The sequence below is a fragment of the Chrysoperla carnea genome, chromosome 1 (assembly GCF_905475395.1).
Source record: "Chrysoperla carnea chromosome 1, inChrCarn1.1, whole genome shotgun sequence".
Lineage (NCBI taxonomy): Eukaryota > Metazoa > Arthropoda > Insecta > Neuroptera > Chrysopidae > Chrysoperla > Chrysoperla carnea.
This window is the reverse complement of record NC_058337.1, coordinates 67593613-67615712: the sequence shown is the minus strand read 5'-3', so window position 1 is coordinate 67615712 and position 22100 is coordinate 67593613. Positions and strand designations below refer to the sequence as shown.

The 22100-nt window shown below is 28.5% G+C and overlaps 2 protein-coding genes across 2 annotated transcripts in view; one reads left to right on the top strand and one right to left on the bottom strand.

The window, feature by feature from the left end:
• Nucleotides 1-3646, bottom strand: part of LOC123297255 (metalloproteinase inhibitor 4) — a 92713-nt gene extending 89067 nt beyond the window's left edge. Inside the window, exon 1 of the mRNA XM_044878858.1 lies at nucleotides 3275-3646. The gene's annotated coding sequence lies outside the window, so the exon portion shown is untranslated. The remainder of the gene's footprint in view (nucleotides 1-3274) is intronic.
• LOC123290467 (synapsin) overlaps nucleotides 1-22100 on the top strand; it is a 178138-nt gene that overhangs the window by 137448 nt on the left and 18590 nt on the right. The window contains exons 10-11 of the mRNA XM_044870675.1: nucleotides 7212-7417; nucleotides 11920-12184. Of these exons, the coding sequence (XP_044726610.1) occupies nucleotides 7212-7417; nucleotides 11920-12184 (471 nt within the window). The remainder of the gene's footprint in view (nucleotides 1-7211; nucleotides 7418-11919; nucleotides 12185-22100) is intronic.

Genomic DNA, 22100 nt, shown 5'->3' with positions numbered 1-22100 from the left:
AGGAAAGTCTATTTTATGTGACATTGGGATTAAAAGTAATAATAGAACAAAAAAAGTCCATCTAATTTAATTAAATTCAAAACAACTGGGAAAAAAAAAAAGATTATGTAGGAAAATAAACCAACAGGTAACGGTGAAGTAGTATAAAGTACCTGCCAAGAATGCAAGCAAAGATCATCTCCTTTTTCTTAAATAACTTATAATCTTAGTTCATCTATTACCTGATAATAGTACAACCATCTTAAATTTTCTCTTTTCACTTTTTGCTCAGGTATAGGTACTTTTATTGAAATAAAAAGTTTGATGAGTAGTATACTGATTTCTACAAAAACTGTTTAATAATAAAAGTAATTTCCTTGTCAAAATTTTCGTATTTATTCAGAAAAATATCATTAGACTTGATTTTTAAAAATCTCAATAATAACACCTCAAATTTTGAGGTGTTATGTTTCATATTTTGATACGGAATTCTAAGAAAGAATTCATCTATGATCACCACCATCGTAGTCAAATCTAACAACTGCATTCTTCCATTTGACATTTTTTTTTGTTTTAAAAAATAAAATTTAAAATCTCGTTATCACTGTCAGATATATATAAATTGAACAATGATGGACGATAATTTACTTAATATGCATTTTAATATAAATAACGTGGGTGACTTTTTTTTATATGTATTAGTATAAAAAACATCCGTTTCCGAATATAGAGGTGTTTTAATTTTAAAAATAGATTATTTTGTAATAATAATTATTGATAATGTTTTTTTTTCTTTTAGAATTTATTTTTATATTTCCAGTAAATCTTTTTTTTTTTTATTGTTTGTTTAATGTGATCCAATTTTGGCGCTTACAATATTTGCCCTTTCGTCATTATTTACATTTCAAAAGGGGTATTCAAAGTTTATTTTGTATTAACTACAAGTCGTGTCAAAATAAAAATCTGGATTGTGGATACCTTATATTCTCGCTTCTAGTCTCGGAACTGGCTGAAAAGTGTTCAATTGCTGACTAGAATGAAAGAGGAAATATTTTCAAGGTTTCCACGTGCACAATATATTAAAATATTATTTCTTCATTTATTAAGCCCATAATTTTACCTCGCTATTCACAAAACTTATATTATTATCTTACGATGACTATACGGTATCTATCCACTTGTACACTTTTGAAAGACACAAAATTTCAAAAATATTTCTAAAACGCAGAAAAATTTTTCTTCAGAAAGATATCAAGTCCTTATTTCAAAAATTTTGTCACTTGTAACCACTCATTTAGTACAAAGACAAATACATTTTCGATATATTAACCCAACGAGAACTGTTTTTTTTTTTTTTTTTTTTTTTACTATTACTAGTAGATACTGACTGTTATTTATTAATATTATGGAATGTTATCTGCTCTTCCACCATCAAATGTTTTAGTTAATTGTTAGCCCTGAAGATCCTGATCAGGATAATCGGACAAACCAATAAAATTATTGTATTGTCGTCGGTACTTGAAAAGGGTTTACAAAAAGATTTATTCACTCAATAATTTTTTCCTTGAAGAATGAATTTCAAAAGTTTTAGATTCCTTTTCAAATGCAAAAAAAAAAAACATTTATTCTGTGAATATTCCAATATCTGAAACTTCATTCAAGCTTATAAAATCTGAGCCTGTTGTCAAAACTATTATTGTAGTACTCATTTTCAAATCAATTTTAGATAATTTTACAAAGAATGGTTTAATTACTAGTAATTTTTTAAAATGCTAATTATTTTTATTATCTATTTCACCTTTTTTAATTCAGTTTGCAACCGCTTTCGGACGTCTGAACGATCTTAAGCTAAGTACTAGAAACTAATGTTGTTGTATTAGGAACTGATCGCAATACAATGATACGGTTTCATCTTCCTGATATTATAACAGGATTCGTAAGTACTTTACGAAACACAAATTTGAGTGGTCACGGTAAAACATATAAAAAAATTGTATTAAAAATTACAATATAATACAATTGTGATAAAATCAATGTTAAAAATCCTAGGATATTCGATATCTTTTAAATAAACTAACTATAACAATGCATCCCACGCTTTTTATTACTAGAATTTTAAAATATAATACAAATTACTTTGTTCTTTTTTTCACGTGTAAAAACTTTTTTTCGCGTGTTTTCTATATTTTCAGTTTATGATTGGCCATTTTCTATTATTTCAAAACAATTTCATTTTTACATGTCAGCTACATTGTTAGTTTAATAACTAACAATTCTAGCAGCCTGAAATCACTAAAATTAAAGTCTGTTATTATAATCAACATATTAAATAAAAATTTGCCAATCTTAAATCGTGATTGAATTGATTTATGGTAATGAATCGACTGCAATGACCTTGGGTCAATTTTATTAAAATAACATATAAATAAACTTTAACCCTTAACATGGTGGCCGCGGTTTTTCCAAAATAAAATTCCTAACTTTGCCAGGTTTTCCAGTTGAATAATTTAAACATTCCTTAAACTACTACAATTCCCTCACTTTTCTCTTTTTTTACGGAATTCCTTGATATTATTTACGTCATTTTTTAGTAGAATTTGAATTCCTTGGCATTCTCAGGTTTATGGCCAGCTGTGTGACCACTATGAACTATGACCTTTTGTTGAAAATTTACTAACAAAAATATACAGGATGGTCTAAGTTATAGCTGCAATACTTCGTAAAATGGTAGATAGCGTTAAAATAATAGCAACTTCACGCTAAATTTATTTTCAGGAAAGGGTTCTTTAACCTTTTACAGATATATTGTTGGAATTTGGAAGAAATATGATAATTTTTAAAATACAAATCATTAAATTGTATCAATAAAAATTTATATTTCAAAACATTAAATATAACCGTCTTTATAGTAAGGATTGTTACATAATAAGATGTTCGAATAATTTGTGAAATTTTAGGTCAAGTTTAAATTTTTTTTTATCTAATTTAATTTTTATTTTGAAAATTTCTGAAGTTTTTTGGGAAAATGCTTAAAATTTTACAGGACGTGTTTATCGACAAAATGTTTTTCTCAATATTACTAATTTTCGAAGTTAATATGTTTTTGCTATGTTCTAAAAAGGGTAGGAAAAATACACTTAAAAATGTTCAAAATATCGAAAAAATAAAAAGAAATTTCAATAAAAAAAAATAAAAATTTAAATGTAAGTAAGAATAACCTTACTTAAATATTCACCAAATATAGTCAAAGAAAATAACATTAAATTTACATATATTAAAAAAAAATGAGACCTACCTATTTATTTGTATTCAAATTCAATAACACCAAAAACAAAATCTTCCCACGGCCTTATAAATAGTATAAATATATTTATAAAAATAATTTTTAAAAATTCTTCACTTTCACAGCTGCATTTAAATAGGGACCAAAATTAAAGAATAATAATAAAAAACTTTAACTCACTTTATTTAAAAAATTAACACTTTATAAAAAAAAAATTCTTTATTACACTACGAATATAAATTTGGCGCGATAATAATTAAGACGTTGAGCGCGATGTATGATCGCGAGTGATTGTTGTAATAAAGACAGACCTGCTTCACTGTTACTTAAGCGCGTGTACGTTTGTACTAAACACATACGATTCAAATACAACGTACTTAAGTAATATAAAGTAATCATACATCTATCTCACACCGTGTGTTGATAACAGTAAAATGAATTGAATTCGTTTTTTACAGTGTAAATGAAGAGTTTGAACATTGTTGAAGGTGGAAATACGTACTACTTTAAAAGAATATAAATATAATTATTTTTAAGATATATTTTAGGTTTAAAGTCGCCCTGGTAGCCCAGTTGGTTAAGGCGTAACAAATTCCGTCTGCAATATCCCCAGGCTAGCGGGTTCGATTCCCGCCGTCGCAACAAAAATTAATTTAATTAATAGTTGTGATGGGTTGGTGTAGCGCATGGTATATGCATGAAGGAGGTGCCCTCAGTCTCTGAAATAGAGGAGCTGATAAATGAAATTATCAGCGGAAAAGGTGGTAAAACACATATATGGTAACACAATGGGTTCTATAGCCTAAATGGGTCCTTCGTGTACAGCCAATATAACCTAACCTTACCTAGAGGGCTAAAAGAAACGGATGTAAAAAAAGAATGCACATTAAATTTTTCTTGATTACTTTTATCAAAACCTGATCTAAGAATAAAGAGCAATCACTGGCGGTTTTCTTAAGAATTAACGTTTGAAATTTACATTTCAGTTTGGGATTAAAGTTTTATCTACAGATAGATAAACGTTTGACTCTTCCTGCGGCTATTGGCCTTATAAAAATTATGAAATTTATATTTTCTTCTAATTTATATGAAAACGCTGTTAAAATATTTTTCTAAAGTCAACAATTTATGAGAGCTTAAACTTTAGAACGTTGATAAGAAAGCGGCACTTTTTTAACCGTGGCGGAGAATCGATTATCTTCTTATTAAAATCTAAAAAAGTACGCTACCTTTTCAATTAAAATTGTTAGCCAAAAATGGTACGCTGCGTATATACATATAGCTTAAAATACCTTTTTATAGAAAGTTGGTGGTTATACCAAGCTAGGTAACACATTCATAGATTGTTCTTTAATATAGTTCTACTTTAAGATTCAGTAATATAGTTGATTTAAATATTTTTCTGAGTATGATAAAAGCGTTTCAACAATTTTCATTTTACCAGAAATTTTATGAATAACACCGCTTGGTTTCTGGGTCCTCTCGGTAATTTCATAAGCAATTTATACTAATAATGACAATGATTTTATGCCCATCGATTTTATGTTAGGATATGTTGAAAATTTTGCTGAACCCGATATGTTTAAAATGTTGAAGAATTTGCTGAAATTTTCATCATCTTCTCAAAAAAAAGAGACAGAAATGTCCCAGATGCATATTATTGCTGTCAAATTATTTCAAGTTGCTACAAAACTTGTATTTGTAAGTTATATTAATATTAAATTTAAATAATTTTGAAAACAGTATCCAACGTTTAACAAACGTTTAATAAACTCTCTGTACAAAAAATTCTTAAAATACGATCATGAGCAATATTAGAAGTAAATAATATTTAGATACGAAGTAATTAATTTTCAAGGAAAATAATCAATTAAAGAAAATTTTGTACGGCTATTTTTGGTTAGATTTTTTTTTTTAAATTCTACGTAGAAAAGTTATTTTCGATGAGTTCATTTTTAATTGAGAATTTATTTAGAAATTGCTATTTATTTTTGTATAATTTTATTTCGTATTTGAGAAGGATTAATTTAAATTTTCTAGGAAAACATGTGGGTCGCTTTGACAATGATTCAATCAGATTATTTTTAAATCATGTAATCACTTTTATCATGCAGGATTATAATACTGTGTTACGTATAAAGGATAATAAATTTGTTTCTGAATGTTTGCATAATTTGTAAACAAGAAGTATGTTTTTAACAATATTATTAATCATTATCTTGCGGAGGCTTAGATAGAAACGAGATACCTTTGAAAGAAAACTGAATGTGTTGAATAGCTATGCATTAAATTAATATACAGGCTATTTTATTTAACTTAACATATAAAAAAATAAAACTTTTAACAAAAAGAAAACCGATTTCAAAAAAAAAAAACTTTTCAGAAACAAATTAATATGCGAAATGTAAAAAAATAATGATAATTTTATTTAGTTAAAATTATTGTTAATTTTGGTGTCGGTGTCAGCCAAGGAAACAACTCTGGCAGAACTACATTATATTATCGTTATTCTTTTTACTTTTTGGTGCATATAAATTTGTTTTGGAAAAGTTTTTCTTTTGAGGTCGGTATTATTTTTGTTAAAAGTTTTTTTTTGTATTTTGTGATTTTTAGTGAATCTGAAGTACACTAACTAATTTGGCACTAAAAAAAGAATCATCGAAATCGGTTGGCGTGATATTGAGTTATTCGTCCTCTAGTCGTGCGTACTTAATACAATTTTAAGACTTTTATAGTTTTCTCAAGGATGCGGTTGTCAGAACTAGGCCAAAATAAAATGAGACCACACGGGAAGCACAAGCTTTCAAACAGATTTTGAAAATTTTGATGAGAACCATCAAAATCGGTTCACCCAGTCGAAAGTTCTGAGGTAGCACACATTAAAAAAAATATTGTCGAATTTACAAGCTTCCCCTTTTTTGTTTGAAGTCGGTTTAAAAAATTTATGATTTGAGAAATTTAGTGTTTAATAAGAAACACTTTACATTCTAAGAATTTTCTTAAAAAACAATAGGTCTCGCATGAAAATATTTGTTATTTTTTGCTCAGATCACACAAAATATGCATTAAAAAAAATTTTTTTTCCTATAAACTACGAATCATGTACAAAAATATAGGGTTCCATTTGAAAAAAGTGAAATTGACCACTATTTAACTTATCCACCTATAAAAATAAACAAGCATTTGGAATTCATCGAGGCTTTCAAATGAATTTAATAAATCTTTATTGCTTTAATTAGTAAGGATTTTCTTTTTCAAGCTGATTACATAGTTGCAACAATTATATTTAATGACAAAAATTTCTTTCGTTAAAAATTACATTAAATAACAATCTAGATTCTACGATTCTAAGTGTCTACGAAGGATTTTTCTTTCTTTCTATAATCTTTCATTTGAAAAGATTAACTAAAACCATTTTGTACATATGTTCAACAGATCCAAAAGTTTACTTAATCATGTGGTACTTTTCGGACAGCCTGTGCAGAGAGGAAACAGTCTCGGTTAGGCTAGGTTATATTGGCTCCTCAATTTTAGAGGCTGAGTACACCTACCATGCACTACACCAGCCCATCACAACTATTAATTAAATTAATTTTGATACCCTAAACATGCCGCAGACGGAATTGATTACGCCCTTACCAACTGAGCTAACAGGGCGACCTAAAACTTAAGTTTTTCCCTTAAAACTTGAACATCACGTGTAACTGAGAAATAGTTCTAAACAACAGTGAAAAGTTGGAGTTAAGTGTCGATTTGGATGGTTGAAACTGTTGTGGCCTCTTAAATTTCAAATTAAAAATTATTTTCTTCAAAAGAGGGAGGACACTCTGTACGAATTACTTTCGCATGAAATACCTACATCAACGTTTTATTAATTAAGATTTTTTTCGTTTTTTTTTTTTTCATTTCAAAAAAATAAAAACTAATTTATCAATTTCTGTTGTTACAGTTGAGTACACCACGTTATCCAGTTGTTTTAAAATTAGGCCACGCACATGGTGGGCTTGGCAAAGTAAAAGTTGAGAATCATTCTGATTTTCAAGATATGGCTAGTGTTGTTGCATTGACAAATACATATTGTACAACGGAACCGTATATTGATTCCAAATTTGATATACATGTACAAAAAATTGGCAATAATTATAAAGCATTTATGTAAGTATTCAATAATTTCAAATTAATTATATTTTATAATAATTATTCAAACAAGTTACATTGCGACACTACTTTATTGCAATTTTGGACCATGCATCAAAGCAGATATTTGTATTTTTTTTTATATGTTGTTTGCAATGTAAAGGCAGTGTTGAATCCAAGTTTCGACCACGGCAAACGAACGGATCATGCCAAAAAATAAGAAAAACCTGGAAATTCTTGACATTATTTCAGTTTTTGCCGATTTTGACCCGGAAGGACTGGTTTTTCCTCAAAAATGGTAGTAAAGTAATTTCCGGCAATTTGAGATAAAACTGGTTTTTATAGAACCAACAATTTCAAAGTTTGTAAACATCACTGGCTTTCGAAAATTTCGAATACTTTTGAACAAGTATTTTCTAACGATTTTTCCAGATTGTTTCATAAGACCACTAGTTGAAGCTACCTGCAAATTTTCAACTCCCTATGTTTTATAGTTTTGGAGAAAATGGACACCAAAATTTTGTCCTAATTTGGGCCTTCCCAGATAAACAGTGATCTTTACGAAAAAAGTTTTAAACAAAAGTTGTTTATTTTTTGATAAGGAACAATTTTTATATTTAAATTTAAATTTAACCTTCTTTAAAAATAAATACCTACTACGATTTTTGATGAAAAATCCGTCCTCCAGGTCATGCTTCGGTCGTTTGCCGTGATTGAAAACTTGGATTTAAAATTGCCTTTACATTGCAAACAACATATCAAAGAAACAAACATACCTGATTTGATGCAAGGTTCACCCCCTTTTCATGTTTAATATGACTGCATCACCTTACACAATAGAAAATCTAAAAATAAAAATAAAATGGACACTTCCACAGTTTTCCAAATATTAACTAAACCACAAAAAAAAGCCATTTATAAAATTTCAAGGATTTTCTTTATAAACACTTATAAAAATAAATGAGAGAGTATCCTTGGAGTGTACTTTAATTATATTTTATTCAAGTTCATAGTTAAAAATTTATGTTTTATGTATTCATAAAAAGGTTCTTTTATAATCTAATTTTCACTTGTCGGCTTTTTTTTTATTACGAGTGTAATTACATTATAAAGTTCACATACATTTGGAAAGTTAATAATTTTCACGTGATTATTTCCTGTTAATACGAATTTATTAACATTCTAAAGTTCCGTAGTTATTTAACCAAGAGCCATTTGTTTATAGTTTGAAAAATGTATTCTATGGCATTACAATTTGGTAAATTATTAATTTTTGGCAGGATCATATAGGTATTACTTCAGGCTATCTTGAATTAATCTAAAGTTGTATAAAAATTCCAGAATACAAAAACATGTTATGTTGAGATATCGTGTACTGATTTTTCAAACCAGGTTCTGATGGGTTTACAATCGAATAGAACAGTTAACTTTGACTGCTAATATAATTACTTTGAAGATTCGAGCTCGAAAACTGCACAGCTTTACAGATCGAAACACAATACTTATGACAACGCAAACCGTCAACTTATTTTTCTGATTGACTTTCAAAACTATTTTCCATCTGAAAAAATGGTTTTTTCACGATGAATATTTAAAAAAATTTTAGGTATCTATCTTATTATTTCCCTTCGTCAGGTTATGTTCCGTAAATTTGAAATGTTTTTATGATTAAAGAGCCCTCACCCCCTTTAATCTTTTTCTAATATATTTATTCTTTTTAAGTATGAATCTTTACAACCGCTGTTCGTAAGGATATTCAGTGAATACCAAAGGTACCCAATGGAGTTGGTTCTCCTGTCTTCGTATTCTCATTTCCCTAAACATGTCTCGTATTATTTGCAACTGATACCATGGGCCCAATATTTAAATTTTCTTTCTTTTAAAAAGTTAATATTGGTTTTTACAAAAAATTTAATAAAATCCGCTGGATAATTCTGATATCAATGACCGACCGTTTCTTTAATAATAGACTGTAAGATAGTAACACTTTTGTTTGCTACATATCTCGTTTCTGGCTTGGAAAGACTTGACAAGTAGGTAAACAGTAAATAAAAAAGGACAAGTTGCAAGAAAATATGTTTTTAACATGATTGCAAGTAAAGAATATCCTAAAAAAAGATATATTTTTAAGTGAATGCATTTAATTCAAGCCAGTAATTATTTTACTGTGTATATCAGCATTGGCTGAAATGAGTAAAAATTTGAGAGTGAAGCTAAGAAAGAGAATGAAGATAAGAATATATCAAAAAATTATTTTCCTTTTGTGAGCCCCTTACTTTTACGGAATTCACTTTGTTATTTCAGTTGTCTATACACTTCGAAAATATTAGTTCTTAAATGTGGCACATGGCTTGCTTAATAATAAATCAGGTACATTTCAACCTTTTTGTTACTTGCAACTCTAATGTCTATCATTTCCGATGTTAAAGTCTTCCATAAAATTTAATTAGTAAACATAGCAGAGTTGACAAAATCGAAGCTATTCTATGCTAAAAAAATCGAAAAATGTTATCTGAATTTTTTGATTAGTGAGCCGCGTGGAATACTCGGAAAATAAATTATAATTTTATGGACATACGTCCAAGTATTAGTTTGAACATACGAACCACGAGAAAATGTATTACACACACATAAATGCAACATACATCCATCCATATGTTCAAAATTTAACGATACAACAATATTCAGGAAAAAAGAATTTCATTTGATTCGGAATACAAACCTTTTTTTTGAACTAAAACTTTAACTTTCAAATTGTTTCAAATTTTCTCTAAATAATTTTTTTCTGAAAGGAATGATTTCCAATGTACAGCTGCGACGAAAAGGTTATTTTCTATTATTCTAGAAGTATACTCATGCAGTGAATAAATATAGAATTCGATTTATAAGTTTCTTTTTTTTCTTATTGCATAGAAAAAGGTTTAAATGTTAAATCATCTTGAACACAGTCTCTAGAGGGTTTAAGCAAAGAAAAAGATCTGATCATATTTCGTTATGTGTTTAGTATTAAGTATTTATGTCAGATGTCAATGTTGTTAAAAATCATCTTATCTAGAATATTTTCGACATAATTAATTCAATTTTTTTCAGTGGTTTTGTAGTATTCTATTTTTTCAAGAGCTTTATACTATACATATAATAATACAATAGATAAGCTGGAAAATACCATAAAATGTGGAATAGTGGTGGAACAGCCCCGACTTCAAAAATTCTGGTTTGTACCTGTTCCTTAGACCTTCAAGGATTCTTCTAGTCTATGCATTACCATGAAAAATGGGAAAATGGGATTATTTTTGCCATCCCCAAAGCATTCCAAAAAGTAACAGAAATAAAAGATTTAAAAAAATCTAAACAAATTAAAATTTAACCTCGGCAATCATCTGCTAATGTTTTCCGAGTTGACTAATCATTCATTCTAGGTTAAAATGCAATTAAAGATGTTTGTATCTCTATTAAAATCAACCCTAGAAACGACAGAGATAAAACCATCGTCAGTTACCTTTTGATCTTGGATTCGTAATCAGCAACCCCAAAAACCCCCGATAGACAATATCCGAGCTGAAATTTTAAACCACATTTTTTTATCTCTGTCACTTCTAGGGGTGGTTTTAAGGGATTTTCAACCACATTTATGATTAGCCCCTCCGAAAACTGCCGAGAAACAATTTCCGAGATAAAATTTAGGATTTTCAAAATTTTTTATCATAGGAATTAGGAGCGGTTTTAATGGGGTGGCAATCATCCTCAGCTGCTTGTTGATTTTGGATTCGCGATCAGCGACTCCAAAGTATTCAAAAAACGATCTCCGAGGCGAAACTAATCTAAAAAAAAAATCTTCAGTTGCTTTTTGACGTCGGATTTATGAATATTCACCTCGAAAATCGCCATGAGATCATTTTGGGGGTAAATTTAAAATTTTAAAACTATTCTTTCGACTGTTACTATTTGGATTGCTATGGGAGTGGGAAAACTACCCTCACTTTTCATAGTAATGCAGAGGTTAGTGCGGCTGAAGGGTTTCTAAAGGTCTAAAGAACACGAGCAAACAAACATGAATTTTTGAAATCAGAGCTGTTCCACCACTTATCCACATTTTCCGGCTTATGAAATGTAATATAAAAAGACAATGATATTATTTATGAGATGTGCGCTAATTATTCATGAAATAGTTATTGTGCTATCAAGCGAGCTAATGAGTAAATTTAAATATAATTTGCTTACTATTTTTTCTGAGAAGGTATTCCTGAGATTTTTCAATGTCAAGAGATGCTTTGATATATCAAATAGAAATTGTATAAAAAATAATATTCTAGCATAAAATCGATTTGACAACTTTTCGCCTTTTATAAACCTCTCATAAATTTGCTCCCTGCAGCAAACAAGTTAACCGATACTCAAAGACCACCCACATTGTTTTTTTATCGTCTCTATATCATAATATAAATTCAATTTTAATATAAAACGTTATCATTATTACTTTGAAAAAAATTATAATAACAATACATTTTATTCCACTTAAGGCGTAAATCAATATCGGGCAACTGGAAGACAAATACTGGTTCAGCAATGTTAGAACAATTAACAATGACCGAACGTTATAAATTATGGGTTGATGAAGTAGCAGAATTATTTGGTGGTCTAGAAATATGTGCATTGGAGATAATTGTTGGTAAAGATGGTAAAGAATATATAATTGAAGTTAATGATAGTGCATTAACGTTAATGGGCGATTCACAAGAGGAGGATCGACGACATATTGCTGAGCTTGTCACTCATCACATGCAGGTAACAATTTATTTTATATACTACATATTAAAATAGTAATTGATTTATAATTTTTACTGCTACTACATTTTAAAATTAATTTTCATTCTTTGAAAACTTGTAATATTATATTTTAGCTTAGTGGCATTCTCATTTATACAAAAAATGATTAGGTACCTAAGTTGAAAAGTCAGGAAATTTAACTTCTCGATTCAGAAAAAAAAGATTTTAATCATCTCAGATTTTAGTTTTCGTTTCAAATTATGAAGAATTCAAAAATGCAAATACTCAGCCCAATTACACCTTTTCGTACCAATTAAATTTGATAATCTGCAGATTATTAAAAAGAGGATCAAAAAAGAAAGATCTGAGAGAACGGATGGAAAAGGTCATCTTTATAGATTTTACAAATTATTAATTAAAAGTTTCTGAATGTTTAGAATATTGAAGCCAATTTGTATTATATAAACAAAATATCCCTAAATTTTCATCACTCCATTTTTGTTTAAATTTCAGAACACCTTTAAAATAAATTACCTATTTTCCTTCGTTCCGAAGAGACGTCTTTATGTTTGTAGAAAGGATGTTTTTTTAACACCCGGTCCATATTTCGATTTACATTAAATAAAAATCAGAATATTTCAATTAAAAAAAAAAAAACAGTATATTGATCTTCCTTAATTACTATGCGATTTCAATGACATCAATTCTTGATTATTTCCTGCTCGATCGGTAACTCATTGTTGGATCCATACATATCAATTTAGTTTCTTAATATTGTACTACGTTGTCTTATGTATGTGCACAAAAATCACGTCACCTTAAAACCACCATTGCATAATAAGAATTAAGATAATTTTTCTATTGCTGCTGCGGTAGCAATAAGTTTATTGTCCTATTGCAAATTACAGCTTGCAACAAAGACGTGAAATTATTTGAAATATATTGTTTCTTAATATCTAAAATCGACCCTAGTGTAGCGGGTGCGATTCCCGCCACCACAATAAAAATTAATTTAATTAATAGGTGTGATGGGCTGGTGTAATGCACGGTTTATGCATGAAGAAGGTGTACTCATTCTCTGCAAATAATTGAAGAGCTGATAAATGAAATTATTAGCGGAAACGTGGTAAAATACGTAATGGTATCACATTGTGACCTGTGGCCTATTCATTCCTCGTGGTCAGCCAATATAAACTATGCATTATGTTAAAATATACCCCCTAATTAGCTATATTAAACATAGCCAATAGCTAATTAATAGTAATTTTATAATCTAGCTAAATATTTTTATTTTGGGTCCTGAAGGTGATATATGTTAACAAAATGCATAATACAGCCCATAGAAATGCTCATCTTTATTTGATTAATATAATCTAACCTAGCCTAATATCAAAATACTGATAAATTATGAAAATAATATTATCCGATAAAAAATGTGTTAATATTTTTATTTTCTAATACATTTATGTTAATTAAAACTCAAGGATTTATAAAAATGTCCGCAACGCATTTCAAATAATGTTATAGCTAGGAGTGAGCATACAATAAAAACATGTGAAAACAAACAATTGACTAAGTTAATTGTTGAAATACCATGCATAGACAGTGTTGATGATGAAATCATTTGTTTTTTGACGTCATGTAAGTAAAGAAACACACACAGATAACTGATATTCCCATATAGTACATACTATAAAATTTGCACCTAATTTGCACCCTCGTGTGTAAACAGTGATGTTTACAAAAAAATGTTTCAAGCAAAAGTTGTATATTTTTTATATAGAACATTTTTTACAATTAATTTTTGTTCTATCGGTTTACAAGATGGGTCATACGGACTTATGACCTAATTGACCTATGTTGCTCATTTATGAACTCAACCTCAATTTTTACGTCCTAAGCACGCTATTAAAATTTCAACTTGATATCTCCTTTCATTTTTAAGTTATCGTGCTTACGGGCAGACAGACGGACAGACGGGCAGACAACCGAAAATAGACTAACTAGGTGATTCTATGAACACCTATACCAAAATTTTGTTCGTAGCAGTAATATTTTTAAGCCTTACAAATTTGAGACTAAACTTAGTATACCTTGATATATTACTTATAATACAATGTACCTTTTTATAGAAAATAATGATTTAGCAATAATTTTGATGAATTGTAGTTAGTTAAGAAGGTATAGGAAATATTAACTAGTAAGCGTTGTGCATATAAAATAAACTCTTGCTTATAAAAAAAATTATTTTGATTAATCAGCTTTCACATTTTATTTTTTAACAAAATATTTTTAAAGCTAATTATTATTATTTTAAATACAATGCAACGCAAAAAGAGATGCCATTTAGAGATTATACTTTCTCTCATTTTATTTAAATAAGTATGGTATAATTAAACTTTAAGTTCCCAAACAATTGCTGAGTTTGTTAGCATATTGTGCTAGTGCTAAAGTATATTAGATTTTATGACTCTTAGAACACGATTATTGGCCTTTTGGGGATTTCTGATATACAGAATGTTCAATCTACATCTAGGCATATAAATATCATGAGTATGACAGAAAACATGCGTTAAGCAATGCATCTAAGTGAGAGGTATTATATACATGTCTGAAAGTGGGAGTTTTTTAGTTGAATTGATGAACTACAACAGATAAGCCACGATACAAGTTACTTTTGTAATTTCATATAACACCTATAATACCTCTTACTTAGATGCATCGCTTAACGAATGTACTCTGTCATACTCGTGATATGTATATGCCTAGATGTAAATCGAACATTCTGTATATTCCAATTGGGTGTTTAGTGTTATGTTCTAAGCAATTCGATGTTATAAGGATGGCGATTGATTTCAGTATTTTGGAGAGAATTCCCTTTTTCAGTTCCCCATGTTTTTCGTCTCCATCTACTGTCCATCCAAATTAAGTTAGAGAGTGTAAAATCAGTATATAATCACTATAAATCCCCTTATTTGTATTGAAATATCACAGATTGAAGCTATTTGAAAGAACAGGACCTTGTATTTATTTGTATCCTTGTATAGAGTAATTTATTAAATGTAAGCAAGAAGTCTCTTTCATGAGGAAAAAATAATTGCAAATCTCCTCCCTCACCTCCGGAAAAATATCACAAAAGAGGTGGGTAGTTTACCTATACTTCGAACATTCTTTTCTATAACCTTGTTTTCCAAGTTATTTTCTTTGAAAACGTCCTATCCACAGTATTAAAGTTAATTAATATGTACCTATTACAAACAAATTGAATTTATTTTGTTTAACATCATACTAGGCCATCGTTTTACGTCATTTAACGTTTAAGATAGTACTATCGGTAATAGATTTTGCATTCAGAATTTAATGAAGCTTGGCATAGTTGTCCATTATTATACCAAAATTAACCATTTAAATTTTTAGGGGTCTTCAGAGAACTGAAAATCTGAACGTCCAGTTTTGTGAAATAAGATAAAATCTGTGATTTCCCATAAGGATCAATGTTAAAATATCTTTAAAATATCTTTTTTTCAGTTCTCTGAAGGCCCCTAAAAATTTAACTGGTTAATTATGATATAATATTGGACAACTATGCCAAGTTTCATTAAATTCTGAATTCAAAGTCTATTACCGATAGTACTACCTTAAATGGAATTAGACTCATAGCTAATTTTAATTTTAATTTAGTTTTCTTAGGTCTTTGCTGAATTTTTTATTGTGGGTCTTGGGACGAGGGAGTCCTAAAAATTAGTTTTAAAAATACTTAAAAAACCACCACCTGTTATACTGACCTTATAGTGTGTGATCTGCAATTGCATTTCCCGCTATCCATAAATGTAAACAAGCCGTTTATATTTATTTCACACATTTATATGTTGTTTATCTAAAAAGTTTAAGGTATAATTTATCTTAAGTTTGTTAGACTATACAATCACAAATAAGTATTTCTTATGCGTTCAATAATTATGATCCAATCTTATAATATATGTTGCCGGAGGTAAAAGGCTATAATTTTTACACTTTTTAATTTAATTTTGTAACAGATAGGTATATAGAACAATGAATCATTAGCATTTTGTTTCTTAGAATTTCACACGTGATATACATACCTATATTTAAACAAAACAGGAGTCATGTATTCAATGGCTTCTTTTGAATTTTGCGTTAACCTTTCCGAAAAGTGGAAAGTAAATTTTAGCATCGTATATTTCAAAAACGAAATTTTTATCTTGCTCCTGGGCAAGAACTTTCCTTCAGTTTGCAAAATCTTAAAAACTATCCTTAAATAAGCAAATAGCTGTAAAAGAAAATTTTAACCACAAATGCACCAAATAAAATTTTAATTTGGTCTTGATCTTCAGGATGATTTACAATTGCCATTTATTGTTCATAACTAATAAGAAATACAAAAATATTTATAAACAATGCTATGTAAAGACTTCCGAAAATGCAAAATCTTATAGTAAATACGGATCTTCACCCATCGACTTGTAAAATGAAAATTAAAAATGTAAACAAAAGTTTGTCTAAATGAATTTTTGCCAAGGGCTACTTTAAATAAATATTCCAAAATTTCGAATCATCAAGGACAACCATATTTACTTTATTTTCATATGCGATTCTGGAGGTAGCCGAGTATTATCTTGATCTTTTTACTTGAAGTGGAAATATATATCCGTCAAAATGCCAATTTCACCATTTCGCCATTTCAACTTCTCAGGAGTTAAGTTACTTAGAATCTAAATTCCGATTTCAAGTATCAATATTCTTTACTTACACAGTTCTCCGTCTAGCAGGACGAGGATATACAGACGATAGTGAACGAAGAAAAGCAGGGAACTCACTGTTTTACATTCCTTATGCTTTCAATTTTTGAATAGGCCAAAATTTTTGAATAGACAGCAAACAATTAAGCGAAAACAAACGTCACTCTTGAAGTAAAAAGTATTCATGTCTATATTTTTTTGAGAATCCATCGCAAGAACCAGGTGGTTGAAGGTCGACCTTAAATTGAATCTTATATTATATTGAATGCTAAAAAAGGTTCGTTATTTATTTTGGCTTCATACCGACAGTCAGAGTGATTCAATTTATATAATAAAGAAATAATAAACTTTTATGACATCATTTGTAAGATTTTTTTTCTCTTCTTTAAAACCGATTTTAAAATAACTTTTTGATAATGAATAATCTAATTCGCAATGTAATACCAAAACATCCGTAGACCATTTCAAAACTAGCACCAAAATAATCCTTGGAACATGCCATGTATAATGATCATGCAAGGTTTTTTATGCTTTAGAGAAATGAAATGAGAAAGTACGTAATTTAATTCATATGATTCAAGAAGATGTAAATAAAATGACAAATCGTGATACAAGATTTGAATCAATATCACGTCATTCTTATGACGATGATACACTTTATGTATGTAACCAAGCCATTCAAACCGCAAAGCATATGTAAGGCACAATATTTATGTAAATACTTATTATTATAATGTTATTGTTCAATATAATAGTTTAATATTTATAGACCAGGCGCGAGGGTTTTGGTCTCATGTAGAGCTCTATTAGTGTGGGTAAGATCGTTCATAATTTTGGTCCAATAAACCCAAAAATATACCCAAATGCTATTTTTAAGTAAGTAAAGGTAATTTATTTTAAAGAATATAAAAGAATATATTAGAGTTTTTATAGACTATCTTATTGAACTGTGATTCGATAAAGTTATTTACTTTTTATTAATATTATTTTACTACTTTTAGTTAATTATCTCGCAACTAGGCCTCAGATTGATAAATAACTTATAAATAACTTTTTCTGTCGTCTTTATGAACTTATTCTATAGGCCCACGTCATGCAGTCAATAACAGAACACCCTGAATAATAAATTTGAAGAAAAATGGCAATTATATTCCATAAATATGCGCCAATATACATGGTATATTAAGTTTAGTCCCAAGTTTGTAACGCTTAAAATAATTGATACTATGAACAAAATTTTGGTATTGGTGTTCATAAAATCACCTAATTAGTCCATTTCCGGTTGTCTGTCTGTCTGTCGTCTGTCTGTCCGTCTGTCATCACGATTACTCAAAAACGAAAAGAGATATCAAGTTGAAATTTTTATAGCGTGCTTAGGACGTAAAAAGTGAGGTCAAGTTTGTAAATGAGCAACATAGGTCCATTGAGTCTTGGGTACGTAGGACCCATCTTCTAAACCGTTAGAGATAGAAAAAAAGTTTAAATGTTAAAAATGTTCCTTACAAAAACATAAACAACTTTTGTTTGGAATATTTTTTCGTAAACATCACTGTTTACCCGTGAGAGCGCAAATTATGCGCAAATTGTCTAGTATGTATTATATGGGAATATCAGTTATATGTTTGTGACATGTATGCATGTGTAATGTGACAGAGTATTCAACACTGTCTGTAAATGGTATTTCAACAACTAACTCAGTCAATTGTTTGTTTTCACTTGTTGATATTGTGAATAAATTTTTTTTAATTGCCTATTTTTAAAAACAGTATTTGAGAATATTTTGTCTATTTTTTGTCTACTCTAGTCTCATGTAATGCAAATTATTACTTCAAGAATACACTCTTTGAGAGTTGGTAATCTTAGTTTCTACCTCTTAGACTTATAAAGAAAAGCAGAACTGGAGAAACAGGGAGGTAATTATTTGAAATAGAAACACAAATAGAATTTAAAAAGAAACGTTTGAAATAGAAATTGTATTGAATTAACAAGAAAAAAAGCGTATACAAACAGCTTTTTTGCAGACTTACCGTTTTTTTTTACTAAAACTGTACAATGTGTTAATATCATCATGCTTTCAGACTAGTCCCATTTTTGCGTTACCAGAGAAGTTTTTTTGTCCCATTCAATGATTGAGGTAAAATTATTTGCTGTAATCTGCTTGAAATTTTGTCAAAAAGCATAACGAAAATTTCATTCAAACAATCCATAAGCAACAGAAACCATTCCCTGGCGTATTTTCATATATTTTAATATTCTACGAAAGTTCATAAAGAAAATTTCCATTTTTATAGAAGAAGATAATAACGTCAAAAGACGATAATAACTTATATATGGAGTTGTGATTATCATGTGTTTTTTTTATCAATAAGACAAACGTATCCATCTAATGAACAAAGTAAATTTGGCTACATTTTCACTGAAAAATATTCAGATCGCTGTTATCTGCATCTGCAACTTTCAAAGAACAATTTTGTTTAATATTTGTACCTAGAGCGTCTGATCTAATACAACATACCATAACTATCATGTATTCAGAACATCGGATAAACGTATTTTTATTTATTTTTTTATTAAACGTATAAGTCATGATTTAAGTTAGTACTGCAAGTCAGTAAGATCCTTCATGACTAAAATATTTAAATTATTACTTTTTATTTATTTATTTTTTTAAATAAATATTTTTTTTATATATAATTTTTTAATTCCAAAAATGGAAAATACATAGAATGCGGGAGGGCTCTAGTTGAATGACGTTACACCTACATGGTATAAATTATTCAAATTTTTAATTTTTAAGTAACGAAATACTTGGATGTACTTAAAGATTTATGGACCGATCGAATATTTATTACCCTTTTTGCCTGCGTGATGTTTAAAATATATTTTTGCTTGCTGAAACTATCCAGGGCTTCAATCGAAGGGTTTTGTAAAATTAATGACTATACAAATGAAAAATATCTGAAATGTTTTATAGAACTGAAAAACATACCGAAACTTTCAAATATATAAATTTAAAAAATTAGGTTAATGATACAGAATCTAAAAAAATATATTTATAGAATTAGAATTTTAAACTAGAACAAAGTTATTAGTTTTATGGAAAAAATTAAATGAATTTCTCTCAATTTTGTAGATTTCACTTTGGTGTGAAATTAGCGTATCCTGTTTATTTAAATCAATTTTATTATACTTGAATACTTTCTTTCCCTACTATGAATGAATTTCTATTTTTAGCTTTACCTGTTAGTTTGGAGCTTTTACAATTTTTATTTTTTCATGAAAAGTTACAGACAGTTTTAAAAGAACTTTTCAAAAGAGAAACGAAAACGCCAAAACGCCCGACAAAATAAAAGTCAGTAAAGCATGGTTGTGACGAAATTATGTTAATTGAATAGTACACACTTTATAAAATTATTAATTACTAGCTTGATACCCGTCCGCTTTACTGGGTTTAAAAGTAAAAACCACCGCTTTATAGCCTCCACCTCTTTTAATCTCACTTATCAACGTTCCATAACACTTGAAGGGATTGTTTTACGCAGCTAAAAGATATGCACAGTTTTCAATTTTTTTAAATTGTAAAATCATTTTGAACCATAAATTAAAGATTTCTGTAAAAATTTAAAATTAAAAAAAATTTTTTTTTATTATCTTTTTAATTTATAGCTCATGTGTTATTCTGATTATGAGCTATATTGCTGTACAGTGTTATTAAAAACCACTCGCTAGTTTTTGCGTGTAAGCTTAACAAACAAACAAACAAACAAACATCCTTACTTTCACATTTATAATATATAGGGATTAATTATGACACGAATTTTTTTTTTGTCGGGCGTTTTCGTTTTTTCTTTTGAAAACTTCTTTTAAAACTGCCTGTAACTTTAAAATCATCATGAAAAAATAAAAAATAAAAACAGTTTTTTTATAAATCTATATATAATGTGCCCATTTTTGTCAAAAAAAAAAAAAAAAAAAGAAAATATTTTTTTTTTCAAAATCCCAAATACTGGTCACAAAGTTAACGCATATTTTTTGCTTTCAAATAAAAATTTTCATAAAACAGGTATGTGACTTGTTAATAACATCAGCAACAAATATCCATGAAAGCGAAATTTGTAAAACCAAAAAAATCTTGGACTTAACCACCAAATGACAATAAGTTTCGTTTCTAAAAATGAATAAATGGGTTAAATGAATCTATGAATGGCACTGGAATTACATGACGGTTCCCAGTGCTCCCATTTTATAATTTACATAATTCAATTGACAAAACAACTAAAGATTTTCTAGTAGCTTATTAGTTCTTTGTTATTTTGGTAAGCGTAAATAACACTTACCTTCTAAGTAAAACGTACGAATTGGAGCAACTTATTATATCTATAGTTTAATTACCTATACTTACATTCTGACAAAAAATGATCATCAAACGAAAACTTTTAATAAACGTATTATAAAATCTTAATTGAATTTTTTCAATTGTTATTATCTTTTCTTGTACTTTGATCTAAGCGACGCTGAACACAGACATCATAGATAGCATCATAAAGTTTTCTGGAAATTCGATTAAATTCTTTAAAGCATAATTTTTTTTATGCATATTAAAAAGTATATTGTCGTCTGTGAAATATTTTGTAAGAATATTTAAGTATGAATCAGTCAGTTCACTTATAAATACGTTTAACTTTACATATATAATATTTCTATTGAAAATTAATGAAAAACACGTTGAAAAATCAACAGTCTTCTTTATCATTTCAACCTAATTGAATCTACTATTAAAAATGAGATAATAAGTAAACAACAATCAAAAATTACAGTATAAAAACAGAACAAGTAGGTACCAGAACAGCAGAAAAACTGGATAAAAAATAATTTTAGAAAAAAAATTTTTTTTAATGTTGCAGCGATAAAGAGTTGTTTGAAGTTGTTCAATACAAATCTTGAAATTTCTGCCTACGAAGTTAGTCTGCTTGTTGGAAATATTTTTGACAAGTAAAGAACAGAGAGCAGGGGACATTCAAACTATATTAACATATAAGATGAACAAGATCATTATAATATCTGTGTTATCATTGTCTGTTGTCTTCGTTGTTTGATGATGTAATATTTTGTGCAAAACAAGATATAATATAAATAATCCATAAATGGTGACTTTGTGTACGAAATACTATGGT